This window comes from Platalea leucorodia (genome assembly GCF_965183815.1).
Source record: "Platalea leucorodia genome assembly, chromosome: 1".
Classification (NCBI taxonomy): Eukaryota; Metazoa; Chordata; class Aves; order Pelecaniformes; family Threskiornithidae; genus Platalea; species Platalea leucorodia.
Window position 1 is genome coordinate 53,003,932 of NC_138823.1, and position 14,454 is coordinate 53,018,385.

The following is a 14,454-nucleotide window of genomic DNA, read 5'->3' on the forward strand; positions in this document are numbered from 1 at the left end:
TGAGAGCAAAGAACTAGGATTTGGTGGTTTTTGTAAAAAGAAATATATATATATATATATATATATAAAATAATGCCTATTTCCATGTGGTTACATAGTGGTTATAATAAAGTGTAAGGAATAACATCTAAGATAATGCAACACACTTTGCAATGCTCAAAATCAACTGAATTGAGAAAAGGAGCCCGACACCCACCAGGACTCCATGTCTCAGCATTAGCATCGGTACAGATTTCCCTTAAGGACTGACTTTGCAAGGTGCAAGAGTGTGTTTGACCGGAGACCCACAGAGACCTTCAGAAGATGGGCAATTCTGAAAATAAGTCGTGGGATCTGTACCAGAGGCAGCCTCCAGCCTCCCCACCCTGCAGCAGGGGTGCTGCTCTCCCTCCTTGCAGGGCTGAGACCGCCTGCTTTCTTGCAAATTCATGTGAACTATGTGTGATGTGTTGAAACTGCCCTTTTTACTCTGGATCAAGTAAAGCTTTCTCTATATCAAGTCAGGTCCAGAAAGGCCAGCAGCAACTTTTGCTAGTAAATTAATATTAGCAAAGATAAATGCCAAAAATGAGGGGGCAAACCCTTGCAGTGAAAGATTAAAGTCTTTGCTAGGATTCATTACACATGTAGGCTAATAACATGCATTTCACAAGTGTCTGTAATAATTACAGACTGACTTCCTTTGTGCAAATGTATTTTCCATTTACTCTCTATCCTGAGCCAAGCATGAAGCCCAGAGAGACAGACTGCCCCTATTACTTCAGCCCAAGCCCCAGGAGTGCTTAACAAACAGTCTGGCCAGGGGACTGTGAAGTCTGCAAGGGTGCCTTGCTTGGTATTGCCAAAAAAGAGAACTCAAAGGTTTTTGTGTAGTGATGAGTCTTGGTCAAGGAGTTAGCAGCATTTCAGTGAGCCAGCAATTCATATATATTAAACCAAAAAACACATTCCTCTCCCCTCCATCATTTTCAGAAAATGAGAGTGAAGCTATCTTAATTTGTAATGCAAATTGAGGACTTGCAGTTCTCATTAGAGCTAACGGGTTCTCCACTCTTCCTGATAACATGTTTAAAAATAAAACCCTCAAATCTCTTGCCTAAGCAGCATTAATCATGCTAGATCTTAACCATCAATCATCAATTGGCTTTTATGAACTATGAGGTAAACAAAAAAGAATGGGACGTTTTAAAAGTGTTGTTACAGACCATGAGCTACAGACATCTACTTTCCCCATCTCCTTTTTGACTTCAAGGGAGCATTATTGCTGAACATCACAAGGTGGGATATGACTTGCTAACAATACTTGTCCATATTTTATATCAAGCATCTGTTAGTATTTAAATACATCATTTCAAAGTATCCAAAACTTCATGCAGGTCAGATCCCAGACACATTTCGCACACATGGATTACCTGAAGAAAATCATTAAGACGGCAAACACCCAAAACATTAGCAAGTATAATGATGTCTAAAATGCCAAAATTCACTTATCTGAGAATCTACTCAGATGCCAGCCTGCATCTGGATTCCTGAATTTTTTTCGATTTCTGCATCTTCAGAAGATGTACGAAGAAGGCCATTACGTAATCCAGTGGTTTTTATAGCAAACTAAAACTACACTGAAGAGATTAAATGTTCGAAGCTATTTTTAGCCAAACAATTGTTACAGTTAGGTAACAATTTCACGAAGAACCTAACCTGCAGATGTCTCCTAAGGTAAAAAGCAAGATGATGGAAGAGCTAGTAAGACGAAAGGCTACCGACTACAGAAAAATAGCGGATCCAAATTACATCAAATTATGCAATTCTGCCCAACGCTCCCCCTAGTGGTTTTGCCCACAGAGATGAGCATGAAGTCCCATACACGCAAAATCCTCCAGCCTAATGACAAAACGTCCCGTTAATAGGATTAAGTACCTTCTCATCGGATAAGTAGAACACAGCAAAATCCCTGACACTCCCAGCAATTAGATCAGAACACAGCCCGACCCCTTCCTGACGCAGGGAGCAATTTTGCAGAGGAGGTGTTTCAGTATTAATGGTAAATATGTTGGGGGTTTTTTACTTTTCTTTGGTAATGGGTTTGTATTTCTTTGCGAAGTTAATTGGTCTTTTGCTATAAACGTAGAGGTACAATATGCAAGTAACTATAGAAGTAAATCCAGGCTATAAATAAATCCAGGCTCTTAATTTACATACGCACTTGCAGCTGATAACTGCATCTCCAAGAAGGTTATACTGGCTAACAAGAAGGCACTTAAATACTGTGTTTACTTAATCAGATGAGAACTATAAAGTGTAGCTGCATAGTTTCTAAAAAATAAACCTTTCTCCTCTAACCACTCTTGGGAGGGAAATAAAGCAAATGGCATCTTTCCCTTATTTTGTAGGAATTTCTTTCAATTGCTGATGTGTTTGTTTACAAAACTGATCTAATTGCCAATTTCTTGGCACACTTATTATTGTGTCTGCTATATTAAGCATTATTCTGAAGGACAATGAAAGGAATTGGATGTTTGGAGACAAGGAAGGGGACAACATTCTAGAAATTTCCCTTTTCAAATTTGGCAGTAATGTTTAGCATGGATGCATTTATAATATGAACTAAGAACATATAGTGTGAGATGATAGGTAATTACTGTGTTTCACAAGGTAGAAAAGGGACAGACTTAGCTGCATAAGCTTTCGGTTTTATATATATATGTCCTGATTCTGTTATACCACTGTGCAAACTCAGTGGAATTCATCTAGTTAGTCTGAATAGATAATTACAAATGAGGTCAAGCTCCTTACTCATGTGTTTTCACTAACAATAGCATTTAGGTGCATGTTATAGATCTCAGAAACCATAGTTAAAGTCAAAATTAATAGGAACTTCTATAATACTTAGTAAACATTATGCCTAGGCATTTGAGCATCATGAAGATGCTTACATTTAACTGCACCGACCTGCTTCTTTAACAGAAAGAACATGAAGTCCTCTTGGTTATTTATAATATATGTGCTATGGCTGAACGGTCATCAGTGTGCACCAACAAGGCAGGAAGAAATGAATCTCCAGGAAAACCTGAAGCGTATGTATGCTTTTCTTACCAGGGGTGTGCTGGAAGCCCCTGGGCCCAGGTCTCCAGTGTCCTGGCACATTTTGACTTCCACACTCACTGGCGTCAAGAGGATCCACTTTCATGTATGGCACTTAGAACGCATCATACAGCTGACCACATGCACCCCCCCACACACACAATGGGGAGATAAGAACAACCAGGATGAGAAAGTAAAGGGGGAGATAAGCATCCCCTTACAAAAAAGTATTTACAGCATTTTCATAGGTTATTTGGTCCCTCATAGATCATTAGAATATAAACTGAACCCAAAATTCAATTCGACAGACTTTGAATTATTTTGTTTGTTTAGATAATCTTTGAAAATGTTTATTCTACAGTTATATACTTTGCTGGAAAAGATGGTTATTACAAATAATTGACATAAAATGACTTAATTTAGAAAAAAGAAGCTGTTCTGCATATATTCACCTTTAAGCATGGCTTTATTTTGTGGATAGGAATCCCAAGAGGATCAGCAATGAAATATTCCTTTGCTTCAGTCTACGTTAATAACATTTCTGCAACAAATAAAAAGTTAGGGGAGGGAAAGAAACATATAAAGGAAGAAATGACTGACATGTGCTTTTGGTAGTCTCAGGGTGATGTGTTCTTTACTTGGTTTGTATAGCTCCAGTGATATTCAGGGTATTTCTGCAAAGGGAACAAATACAGCTAAAGGATAGGCAATCATGCAGAGCTTCAAGGTGCAACGTGTGGGCCAACCCAGGCTTTCACCAAAACTCTGTGGTCATTACTTCACAGGAAGTCTAGAGATTGTATTGTTATGAAAGCAGGTTGAAGGCACCTGTAATCTACATTTTCAAAATGGGGAAGGGGAAGATGTCACAGGTTTCTTTCAGATCAAAGATAAATATATAGGTTATGTCATTAGAAAACTGATGAGTAATCTTTGGAGATATCCAAAACCCAGGATGAGGTCCTGAGCAACCTGCTCTAGTTGACCCTGCTTTCAGCAGGGGAGTTGGACTCAGTGATCTCCAGAGCTGCCTTCCAGCCTCAACTGTTATGGGCTTCAGTGATTAGCAGTGGAACAGAAGAGTATATAGCTTGAGTTACACACAGCTGATCACCGGCAAAGGCTCTGGGCTAGATTCTTATCTGATGGAAATCGTCTTGGCTCTGTGTTATTCAGCATTCGCTATCTCAAGATTTGGCTCTGCAACTGTAGGGAAACAGAGCTGTTTCATTCTCCTTCGCCATCAGTGCATGACAATTTGTGATAGTGTTAAAATCTGATTAAGTCACTGTATAATTTGGCTTTTTTTAGTATTATCTGAAGTTGGAGAGAAGTATGTAGATGAAGAGGTAAAGAAAGCTTTGACTGGTATTAAGCAGATGAAAATTATGATGGAAAGAAATGAAGATAAGCACGTAGATCTGATGAAAACCTTGAAGAAGAGCAGTGAAGAAAAACAGGTAACTGAAGTGCATCTGGGTTTTTTTGTTTGTATTTTTGTTAAGTTGTGGCAATTTTTAATCAAAGATGAGGCAGGTGGTACATGGATTTAGCCTACCTCCTGGAAGTAGTACAGCATGCCATGGTGCTCAGGCCAATAAGCAACCCAGAAGGGATCCTTTGGTGTTTCCCCTTTTTTGGGAAGAATGTAAACCACATATTTTAAGTACACTCTAAGCAGCATACATCTCTTTATGTGGTCACCGGATTGATAGCAAATCTGCTTCTGCCCCTTTCTCTCACTAGTGGGAGAAACTCTCATGGCACCTCTACAGAAGTTCTCACTGCCTGTCTCCTGGAAGCAGAAGTTGGGCCAATAAATATCCTTTTCTAGCCTATCAGGAACCTGGATGTTCACATTTCAGAAGAAGTTAAAACATTAGTTTATATTTGCCAATTGCTTAAGAAAGAGCTTGCCTGCTGGCAGGACCCTGGCAGACTGAGGCTTCAACCCTGAGGGAAGCTTTCAGACCGTGCTGGAATAAAGCACTGAACAAAAGCACCGCCTGCCTCACTGGTGCCTCTTCCAGATTGCACAGTTCTTTTGAAAGCTAGAGGTGAAGAGTTTCCGTCTTTCCTCAGAAATACAGCTTCCTTACTGAGTGGCATACTGTTATTTTTGTCCTGCGGCTGAATGCCTAAGCTATTCTAAAATGAAACGGAAAGAGAGAGCACTAGACAAAATACAGCTGAGTTACCACTAGTTAGCAAGTTACCTTCTCTCAGCCCATCCTGGTTGCAAGGTAAAACATGTTATCTGACACAACCTTCCTTGAGATTTGAGCGCTCTCATTTTATTCCGCAGCTGGGAGGTAACCAGCAGCAGCCTAGGCGTAGTCGAGCTGATGGTGACCACCATGTGGAGATACAGAAGTTCTGCAGTAAAGGAGACATTAAATGCTGTATGTGGACTCAAACATTACTTTGGAGAGAGAAGCTGAGTTTTTTAACATCCAGAAGCTAGAGCTGCTGCAACAGCAATGTGTTGAATAAAGTATCGCATTTACTGCTTATTTCTAGAAATCCCCTGCTTCACTGAATTCACACCAAGGCAACTTGCAACCAACTGTATAAAGCTGTTTTGTGTGGAAGGTCCAGCAGCTCTGCCCTGCATGTCTTTACACACCTCAGGCCACAAGATGTTGCCCAGCTTTCTTTGCAAACTTCAGACCTTTGGAAAAATATCAAAGCGACAAATGATAATGTGCTCTAGAGAAAGTACGGGGTTCCGGGGAATTTCCAATGTCCTAGTGCAATGCCTAGGCTCAGAGCCATGTGCTCAGATGATCCTGAGAAATAGAGATTACTGTATATTTAAAAAAAAATACAAAGATCCTAACTATTGCTTGCAATGGAGTTGAAGGAAAATTCCCTCTTGGCTCAACATCTGGTAGTTAGTTTAAACTATTTGTATTAGCAAGCCAAAAAGTACCTGAAAGCTTTCTAACATCTTCAGGAACACCAGTACACTCCCATGGTCTACGCTGTTGTTAGCTCTTACTGGATGATTTCATTGACACAGAACTTTTACATCCACAGTGAGAGTTCATAAAACACTGAATAAATGTATTAGAAAGATCAGAAAATAAACATAGACTATGAAGACCACAGTTCCTGTCTCCGCCAACCACATTGTGACAGAGGTTTTCTTTTCTGTGAGCCTCTTCCCTATTGAAATGCTGCCAGAAAGGAATAAGACTGACCAATTAAAAGGTTTCTGTCATACTTAGGAACAACTTGGAATGTTGTCTGGAAACCTAAAGTATCAAAATATCTTGTACTTGCAGGAAGAAATTCATGATGTGCAACCTACTTCAATAGGAAGAACTCTTCTGTCTTTCCATTGCCAAGTCTATTCTAAAATGCTGCTTCTGATCTGCTCAGCTTTGTGCTCTACCTGATGAAGAATGATCCAGTAAACAGAGGCAGCATTGTAAAATGCATCGTTTCCCCTCAGCATGGAGGAAGTGCCTCACTTCCACAAGAGCAGGAAGAAACCCCCTCACTACAGTCTTTTGACTAGTAGAATTCCAAACAGAGGAAATGCTAGACTTTTTTACGTATTTCTGCATCAAAGAACGAATTATGTATGGCAAGGACCTAGCCTCATGAAATATCAGTCCCTTAAAGAATAGAGCAAAGCAACAAAAAAAGGGCTCTTTGTGGAACAGATGAATACTGCAGATATGATATGGAGAAAAAACTATACGAGTTGAGCACATGACCCTGTGAGACGCTGAATGCTTCGTGCACAGAAAGACATGTGGTTTTATTCATAACCTCAAAGATCCAGGTAGACTGTAGAGATCCATTTGGTTTTGTAGGCTGTTCTCTCTGAGAGAACGGCATCAGAAAAACCCTATAAGGAAAAGCTTTTCAATTTTCAGTTCCCTCCACATGTGACCGCACCTGAGAAGACAACCTACCCTAATGGTTAGGGATTAGCAAAAAAAGAAACAATAAATAGCCAAAATGAGTGGTCAACACTGGGATAAGTATTTAGAATATTAATCTGAAAACTGTCTTCAACTGAATCTTTTTTCTTACTTAGCAAGCCTTGCGACTTATGGATGAAGTAAAGGAAAGATTAGAAGAAGAAGAAAGACAATGTCAAGTATCCTTGAAAAATTTATGGGATGAATGTGAATCTTGTTTAGAAAGTACCTGCATGAGATATTACACAACTTGCAAACATGGTTTGCCAACATTTAGAAGAAAGGTAGGAAGAAATTTTATATCTGGGAAATACTCCTGAGTTCACCTAACAGTTAGAGAGAGCACATCTTATTTTCTCAATACCCAGATCTGCCAGTTATATCAAGTTACTAAAATTAATTTGATTTGGAGGGCCTGGAAATGTGAAATTATATGGCAGAGATTACATGCAATTATGTTCATTGAACACTGAGCCAAAATGAGTTCGGTTGCACCCTGGCGTGACTCCATGGACACTGATTATTCCCCTGACTCCAACAGTCACTCCAGATATACGGTGTTGTCTCTTACAGTAGGACTTGCATTAAGATGCTCAATAACTGCTTGTGAAAAATACCACATGGGTTCTTTATGGTCCATCTGAAAATCAGCAGAGTTAAAAGTGTAGATATAGTTAGCAAAATTCCATAGGAAAAAATCACCTACTTATACAATATCATTCTTTCCTATATTTATTTTATTTTAAATCTGCTCTTTAAGTAACAAAATAGCTTTAAAATGCTTAATTGTTTTTTAACAAAGGAAACTATCAGTAAAGAAGATTCCTCTAATTCTACCGGAAAGAAAATATGCTTTCCTGGCTGGCACGTTATTATTATTCTAAGATTTAACAAAATTGTAATCACATTTTTTATTTGGGCATATGCTTTAAGTGCAGCTTAACAACCAAAACTGTGCAATTACCAGTACTGAAATTTTAGCCAGATTACCTAGTTTTCACATTCTCAGGCACTGAAAAATAGGATAACTTAAAAATTAAATGCGGTGTGTTTCAGAAGCAACAAGCTTTAGAGCAAAGGTGTTTAACATTTCTGCATATTCTTATTCAGGTAAAAATGTGGGAGATATTAAATTTAAGACTATTGGTGATACTTTTGGCTTTTTAGATACCTCTCATGGATACCTCAAATGTATCTCTTTCAAGACTTTCAAGACTCTGTGGATGTCAGGTTGAAATTATTGCAGTAAAAGTTAAATACTGCACTGTCACTGTCTTTGACCCTCTTGGTAACTTCCTCAGTGAGCTATATGGTTTATATGAAGCATTCAAAGTAAGAAATGTGCTGTGACCTAAATAGTTTTAAAAAAAAAGAGGACAAAGACGATATCTGTGGCTGATGACACACAGGCAGCAGGGGCAATGCTGGCTTAGGCTGTTCCTGCAGTGCCGTTTCACAATTCACCCTCCCTCTGAGCTGCACTAGCGGTCAGATCAAGCAGCTGATCTGATTTTAAAAGAAAAAGGTATAGATATAGGTATAGGTATAGGCATAGGCATAGGCATAGGTATAGGTATGTGTTCAGCAGGGTGTTTCTTAGCCCTTACCAGTTTTCTAATGCCATGAAGTGCAGCTCCACAAAACATTGCATCTGCTCGGGTGGAAGGTAGTGCGTTCAAGCACGGAGGAGGGAACCAGTGGCTGAGACCCAGGGACTGGGAAATCCGCAAAGCAGAGCTGACACGCAGTCTCTTCCATCATCAAACCATGGACTCTGGGCCACTGCTTCATTGATTTTAATGGGTTTCAGTTTGCACAAGCACGTGAGGACCTGGCCATTGGTGAAAGAGGGTAGGGTGTTTACAGATCACAGCGAGAACAATTGCCTTCTGTTCCCTACACTGCACATAAGTACCACAGAAACGTTTCCAAGATAAAGTCCAAATTGTTTGTTGGAAGAAACCCAAACGCCAGTACTAACTTTGAGCCTCCACAGATTAAAGGCCAACTGGCAAACCTTTTACTCCAGATCTGATCTGGAGCTAATGATTGAGACTGAATGTACTTTCACTCCTTAGAGTCTACTTAAATTACTTCGGAAAATATGCTGTGTTTGCAGTTATTAAGAGGGCATTGTTTCTATGGGTACTTGAAAGAGAAAAATTAGAGCCACTTCCTTGAGAGATGAAAAACTGGTAACTCATCAGGCAGCTGACCTATCTCCTTCTTACACACAGGTTGAAGATTTTTTGAGGAAAATACCTCCACTCATTTTTACTTTTCACGAGGATCAAGGAAAAGACATCCAGTTTAATGAAAAGCCTGAGAAAGAGGATACTCAGCTAGTAAAAATGGAAGATTTATTTAGCCAACTATTATCAGACATGGGCTCAATATTTGACAGAAGTTTCATTTTTTTCAAGCAGATGCAAAAAGAATTTGACCAGTCTTTTCAGACGTATTTCATGTCTGATCTGGACATGAATGAGTCCCCCAGCATGCCAGCTTTACCTGAGGACATCACCAGGAACGACGGCTTACAGAAAGGCTGGGGTATACCTGGCTTCTTACAGATAGTTTTTGATTTCAGTAAGACGGTGTTTGAAGGTGTCAGTGAGGTGATTACCGAAGTATTTGATGAATACAGAGATAATAGAAGAGATGTGCCAGAACAAGCCAAAGGCAAGTGTTAGAAAATGAAAATCAACCGCACTGTCAATGATATCAAACCCCCCTGGGATTTCTAAACTATGGTTAATGATTCCGTTTGAGGTATGTTAGTGTGAGATACGGTGTGGAAGCTCTGGAGGCTTTCTTGGTTAAACACGCATGGCTCAAGGATAACTTCATCAGTTAAATTGAAAGGTACAAATCAGCTAGAAATCTCAACGAAATATCCCAGGGGAACTTATGGGTCCTACACAGCCTGATTTTCATGGCAATTCTCGAAGCATTTGCAGGAGTTCCTCAGGAGCACTTGAATTCCTGACGGATCCGGGTTTTCATAAGGCTGACTGACAGGTCTGAGCTCAGCATTTGTCAGGATATGATACGCATCATATCATATTGACATGTCACCAATTCTAAAAAAATCAGAGTAATTCTATGACATGTCAAGGCATATCCCTGCCCTTGTCAAAAGACATTAAGCTCACCCAGACAGCTGCAAGCCCTGTTCTAGGCTTCCACAGCAATGCAGTATGCCAATCAAACACAGACCAGCCATCAGGTTTTCCAGGGACCAGAAAAATTCTGGGCATAACGTTGGTTTCAGGTGATAAGTCTCAACAGAGGAAACAACCCTTGGTCTACTTTTAGAATACAAATAAGCCTTCTCCTTCGTATCTTACTAATGCAAGTAGAAAAACATTCAAATACATGCTGGTGCCTATTTATAAGGAGATCACAGTAAGCACATGCTGTAACTCTGAGTGGTAGGTGACATAACCACTATATGGTCATCACGAAATACAAAGTTAAGTGATTCTACAACAGTGTTTTTTAATTTTTCCTGTATCATGACCTCAGAAATAAGCTTTGGTACTGTGCTCTCATCTAGCTGTACATGATTATGAAACATCTTGACTTCTAAGGGTCAAAAAGATCTTACCAGAACTCACATGTTTTAGAAATAATGTGTAATAATATTAGCAATTGTTTGGCTATTAGTGGGGAATACACTACTGTGCCTTTATAAGGGAATATAGTATAGTGGCATGAATTCCTTGAAAGAAAACATGATTTGTATCTTCTCCTGACTTCTACTTTTTAATATTTTATTCCTTTTTTCGGAGGGGGGAGGGAGGGATTTATGCCGGATATTTTGGATTAAGGGCAAGAAATTATATTCTAGCACACAGAGTAGGTAACAAATGTATATTTATCAAGACCTTAAGCTTAATGGCAGTCTAAAAATACTGTGACTTCATTCTAGATCCTGACAGAAGTGGCATGTTCTCAAAAATTGTGCCAGGGCGCCGGAGGCCTCTGTGCAGGGAGCTTCGGGAGAACTCCTCTGGATGCCCCCAGTTTCATGAGAGATGTCAGAAATGCCAAGGCAATCTTTTGCACGGTAAATAGCTATTTTTTTCTGTAATGCGTTGATCACTGGTTTGTACATTTTGAGGCTGTCATTTTCTACTGTGCTGTTCCCATATTTTTGAAATTAACATTCCATCACTGAGTTTTTACCTGTAACCACGGATACAAACACTGTTCCTCATTCCAGATGATTTCAATTACCTTTCCCCACTGTCTCCACAGAGTGTCAGTATAACTCAGTTGTTAACATACCGCTGGGGGTCCAAAGAGAAGTTCTACGCTCCATAACAAAATACCTGTGTATTTTGTTAGAGTTGCCATCCTGCAGAGAATCAAGAGGTCAGGCAGTAATCGATCCTGCCTGGGTGCAGAAGGGCTGAGCAGAAAGCGAGGATAAGCTCAAACTCCTGACACTCGCTTCTCCTGCAGACAACCAGACGTAACATCAGGTAGCATTCAGCTCCTCACAAGGAAAGCAAGCGCTGAAGAGCCTGCAATTACTCTTCGTCAAACCACGTCAGGAAACAGGGCTGACATGAAGGACGCAAAGGGGACTGCTTGTCAGTACGGAAGGAGATGGCAAAGCTGTGCCATGCACTCTCCATGGGCACCTGGAAAAAATTCAGACTGCATCACCTAGAACTGCTCTCAGGACTCCTGCTGCAGAATAACACATCTGTGTTTCCAGAATTATTTAGGTCTTAAAAGCCACAGAATATGCTTAAACCCATATGTCTTCAGAATATCTCCAGTGCGGCAAATATTAATGATCCAATGACACATTTTGAAAAGAATATTGGGCCACTTCCATCTCACTAAAAATATCTTTTTGTCTACAACTGTGTACTACAGATACCAATTTGTATCTGTGGTTACTGTACTATCAGCCTGAAGGTGTCCCTTGACAGTCCTATTTGACAGAGAATAAATTTAATTTTTCCATAGTAATTTTTGTATAGGTTTAATATAATGTTTAAAATCCATATTTTAGTAAAGAAAACACCAGCAATCTTCAGTTCTGAATTCATGGCAGATGATACTAGTCAGATAATGTCTAGCTATTGTTAGATAAATATTAGGCCTTAGCACTCAACAGGAATACTAACATACATTACAGGCTTTCTCTTAATAACCTATATACTTGGAAGGCTTGATAATGGAATATGAGCAATTAAAACAAAAGATAATGTATAAGGAGATTATGAAGTTGCTATATGTAAAATCTACCAGTTCTTATTTAGCATAACAGAAAATCTATTGCCATGAAATAAACCTTAAAGTACTTGGTAAGTCATTGTAATACAGCAAATGGGATAATTAATCCATTTAGTCATTATGAGCCTAAACTAAATCTATCAAAATAGGTCAGCAAGAATTACTCTTTTTTTTCCAGCATTATTTAAGCACCAACCCAAAACACGCCCCCTTGCTAAACTTTTTTACAGTTTTCTGTACTTCAGATAGAAAAGACGAAGTAGAAAGCATACTACTTTCCTATAGGCTTCATGCTGGCTGTCTTTTCCAACAGATTGCCCAAATGTTCCTGAACTGCACATCAAGTTTGATGAAGCCTTTAAGCTGGTTAATCTCTCAGGGGAGCAGTATGAGCAGATTCTCCAGGTGGTTCAGCGTCATACAGAAGACACTTCCTACTTGTTGAACAAAATGAAAGAAAGATTTGGGTGGGTGTCTGAATTATCCAATATGACCATCGGACCAGAAAACATTTTCAATATAGTTAAGGTAAGGGTTATCTTCCAAAGGCAACTACTGCACAGTGCTGTCTTTGACCTACGCTTTGCTCATAACTTATGCTCTTGGGGATTGTGGATGTTTGTACACGTGTAATGTTTGGTTTTTACAACACAAAGTTCCTACTCATCTTAAATTTATGCATGCTTGATAATCCCTCAATGAGCTGAAACTCCAGAGATTAGAAATCCTAAATCCTTTTAGTCTGATGGATGGCTGACAGGCTAACCTGAATCACTGTCTGATAAGAGTAAATTGACACTAGCAGCTTTAACTGGCCTCAGATTACCTTCCCAGATAAATTTCACTGTACCAGTCAGTAACACATCCTTACTGGACCACTGAATATCTAGCTATATGTCTATGTCTGTACCTATATATCCCAAAGCTCAAAGAAGGCAAATGTTATGCAGGTTATTGCATTGGAAGCTGCGTATCTTTAAGAGTAACTGTCAATATTCCAATAAATACATCACGATTGACAGTATCTCGCACGCAAGAATATATCCAAGGTAAATTCAACCCATTTTCCTGGGTGAAGGACAAATCCTATTCTCCCTTCCAACTCAGAAATCCAATGTACTACTATTACTACAAAACTTTATATGAAATGATTATGCAATCCACCAAAAATCACAAAATCAGGAACGAGGGGACAGGCAATATTTAAGCACGCTTTCCCAACCTAGTCTGAGCTATCTGCTCTAGAAAAATAAAGCTACAGAACTAAGTCTGGCTTAGAAAAACATATAGGAATTCATAACTTCAATCACACAACTTTTGTCTTGAAATTAGTGGGACGACTCACACACAAGTTTTCATCAGGGGATCAGAAACCCGTTATAGATATAGTACATGGTATAAATATTAATATGCTGTTCTTTAATATGGTCCTGTAGTGCCATGTCAGCTCTTCCTACCGCCTACAATAAGCTTTGGCATAAATTCAGACACCCACTGTCTTTTCAGAAGAAAACAATTCAAAGAAAGTAGACAAGTCTAAAACATTCCTCTATTTAATTTCCCCCTATTAAAGACAGTAGGCACAGTAGGTATAAACAAAACTGAAAGTACGCAGTAGTTTGTAGTGTCTAAAGTACTGATTTGTTCTCTTCTAGGTGGTACCTGGGGATCCCTCTGGCAAAAATGAAACCATGGTAGACGTGAATATTCTGACTTCACCTACTTTCACCATTAAAGTTCCTCCCAACTTAGACCCAAAGAGTGCTGAATTCATTGAATACATAGCTGGGAAAGCACTGCAACTATACAAGCAGAATTTTTAAGCGGTAAGTTTGTTCTTTCTCCTTCCGTACAGAACGCAATTCTTTATAAGAGGTGTTTACACTGCAATAACTTTAGCTGGAACAGGATTCAGCCATGGTATATTCAAGACCGTCTCCTCAGAAATGACACATTGATTGAGAGACAAACACAAGCATTACGGAAAACAAAAACAAATGATCAGTGTTCTAGCCTGCAAAACACAGACATGATGATATTAAGACTTGACTTACTTAACTGTGAAACCCTCAATCTTTAAGTAACATCTGGGATGAGGTAATGTGATGATAAATGTTCCTTCAGAAAAGAATTGCCTCACAACCATAGTCTAGAGCCTTGGCATTGGAAACCATGTGTTTGT

General features: G+C 39.3%; 1 protein-coding gene across 1 annotated transcript; it reads left to right on the top strand.

Annotated features, from left to right (window-relative positions):
* Positions 1–2,971: 2,971 nt before the first annotated feature.
* Positions 2,972–14,095, top strand: CLUL1 (clusterin like 1; the record flags this gene model as incomplete). The annotated part of the gene is made up of 7 exons (XM_082317256.1): positions 2,972–3,074; positions 4,393–4,541; positions 7,133–7,300; positions 9,254–9,698; positions 10,951–11,088; positions 12,586–12,800; positions 13,928–14,095. The coding sequence occupies 7 exons, from the start codon at positions 2,972–2,974 to the stop codon at positions 14,093–14,095; spliced, it is 1,386 nt and encodes a 461-aa protein (XP_082173382.1).
* Between the last annotated feature and the right edge of the window lie 359 nt (positions 14,096–14,454).